Below are 1,916 nucleotides of genomic sequence, written 5' to 3'. Positions count from 1 at the left end.
CACCAAGCTAGGGTTTAGCCCAGAGCGGTTTAGCGGCCGGGGTATGGGGGTAGGGACCAACGAAACCGTCTGGGGTACAATCGTCGCGCCAGATAGAGTCGTATGCATTTCAAATTTTGGCAGGTTACTGGTTAGCTGGTTTCACATAATCTGACCAAATTTCAATTGGGAATTCGATGATTTGCAGCTGTAGTAAGGGTGTGGTTAATGTACGGAATTTTGATGTGGTTTGAGTTGCCGCCAAACAGTGAGAATCTGGAAAGCACTGCCCATGACCACCACCATGGCTCCAGGGGAGGTTGGAGGCAGTTTAAATTTAGCCAGCTCACTGATATACTAGTTCCAAGTAATCCAGCCAAATTTCAGTATCAAAATCAATGATTTGCAGACATGGTGAGGGCATATTTGACCCCCAGGAGTTGGTGTGGTTTGAGTTCCTGCGGATAGAAAAAGCAATGCCCACAAATCAAACATTCAGGGGCTGAATCCCATCATCATTCAGATAATCAGTTAAATAGTATTATATTCATCCAAATGAGCCATTAAGAATGGAACAGCAGTTATTTATTAAGCTTTCCCAGCCACCAGTCATTATCTGCCGGTCCTGCCGCCATGGGGTGTGGCTAGCTGAGGTAGAAAGCCATCTCCGGGGGAAGGCCCATCGATTACCCCAGGCCACTGCAAAGCAGATCCATCAGGACGTCCAGAGCTGGGAGGGTGTGGAGCATGACCCCCATGCTGTGCAATGGCCTAGTCGGATTACCCAGTCAATCCCCCACCTGGATGAATACCCTGATGGGTTACTGTGCCAGCGCGACCAGGCCAGATGCCAATTCATCACTCGTTCACTTAACACGTTAAAACGACATTGGCGTGAGCACCATGGATGGACCGCACCATATCATGGAGGTCGATCACGCCTGCAAGAGCAGGAACAGGCGCAGATCACCATCCAGCAGGGATATCAGGTGGTGACCTGCCAGCGGTTTTTCCCATCCCGAAAAGGGTCCCATTATATCTGGGTGCCATGCCCCAACCAGCAGCCTGAGGAGCAAGCCCGGACCGCACCCACTGCCCACATCCAGGCCACCATTGATGCCGTGATCCAGGCATGGGAGCAGGTCCAGGCCCAGGCCAAGGCCGATCAGGCCATCCAAGCCAGCCAGTTGACTGACGCGAACCCCTGGCTGCGGATGACTCGGTGGGCTGACTACCTGCAGGGCATCCAGGCACGTGACCTGCTTGCTAGCATGGCAGCCCCGGAGGAAGACCCCATGGATGCCACTGAGCAGGGGGTGCAGGTGATCTGGGATACTATGGAGCAGGTGGCCCGCAAGAGCCAGCGGACGGTCCAGCATTGCGGCCAGGCCATCCGGGTGGAAGCCGTCCGGTCTGAAAAGGGGCAGACCCCGCACCGGCCACTGCTGGCATATATAGATGAGGCCGTGATCAAGAAGCATGTGCAGCCATGGCAGCAGATATTAGCATTTATTGCCCGGACCCAGGCCCCGCATGACTGGGCCAGCCCCCGATATGGGATGACCGCACGGCAGCGCCAGAAATGGCGGCAGCTATGGCAGCTCGCTAGCCAGGCCCCAGGCAGCCAGGGCAGCCAGGCCGCAGTGCCAGGGGACCTAGAGGCATGGGCCATGACTGCTATAGAAAAAGCATGCTTAGAATTTTGCATTGAGCTGCTCAACCAGCGCCATCGCAGCCATGAATATGAGAGTGCATTAGTATGCGCCATGGCTGTGCTGGGCCAGGGTGAGGCCGGCTGGCGCGACCCCGAGAGCTACCCCCCGATATTATCCCGCGTGATCAAGGTGGCCCGATTCATGGTGGTGCAGAAGGCATTATGGATGGACCCCAATCCATGGCAGATCATTCAGACCTGGGCGCGGAAGGACCAGAGCGCA

The 1,916-nt window shown here is 55.5% G+C and overlaps 1 protein-coding gene across 1 annotated transcript; it reads left to right on the top strand.

Annotated features, from left to right (window-relative positions):
- Positions 1-548: 548 nt before the first annotated feature.
- Positions 549-1,823, top strand: NFIA_046900 (uncharacterized protein; the record flags this gene model as incomplete). The annotated part of the gene is made up of 1 exon (XM_001257271.1): positions 549-1,823. A coding segment is annotated over one exon (1,275 nt), but the record flags the coding sequence as incomplete, so codon positions are not given.
- Positions 1,824-1,916: the final 93 nt, after the last annotated feature.

This window comes from Aspergillus fischeri, genomic scaffold (genome assembly GCF_000149645.3).
Source record: "Aspergillus fischeri NRRL 181 1099437636266 genomic scaffold, whole genome shotgun sequence".
Taxonomy (NCBI): Eukaryota; Fungi; Ascomycota; class Eurotiomycetes; order Eurotiales; family Aspergillaceae; genus Aspergillus; species Aspergillus fischeri.
This window is presented reverse-complemented; position numbering and strand designations above follow the sequence as displayed.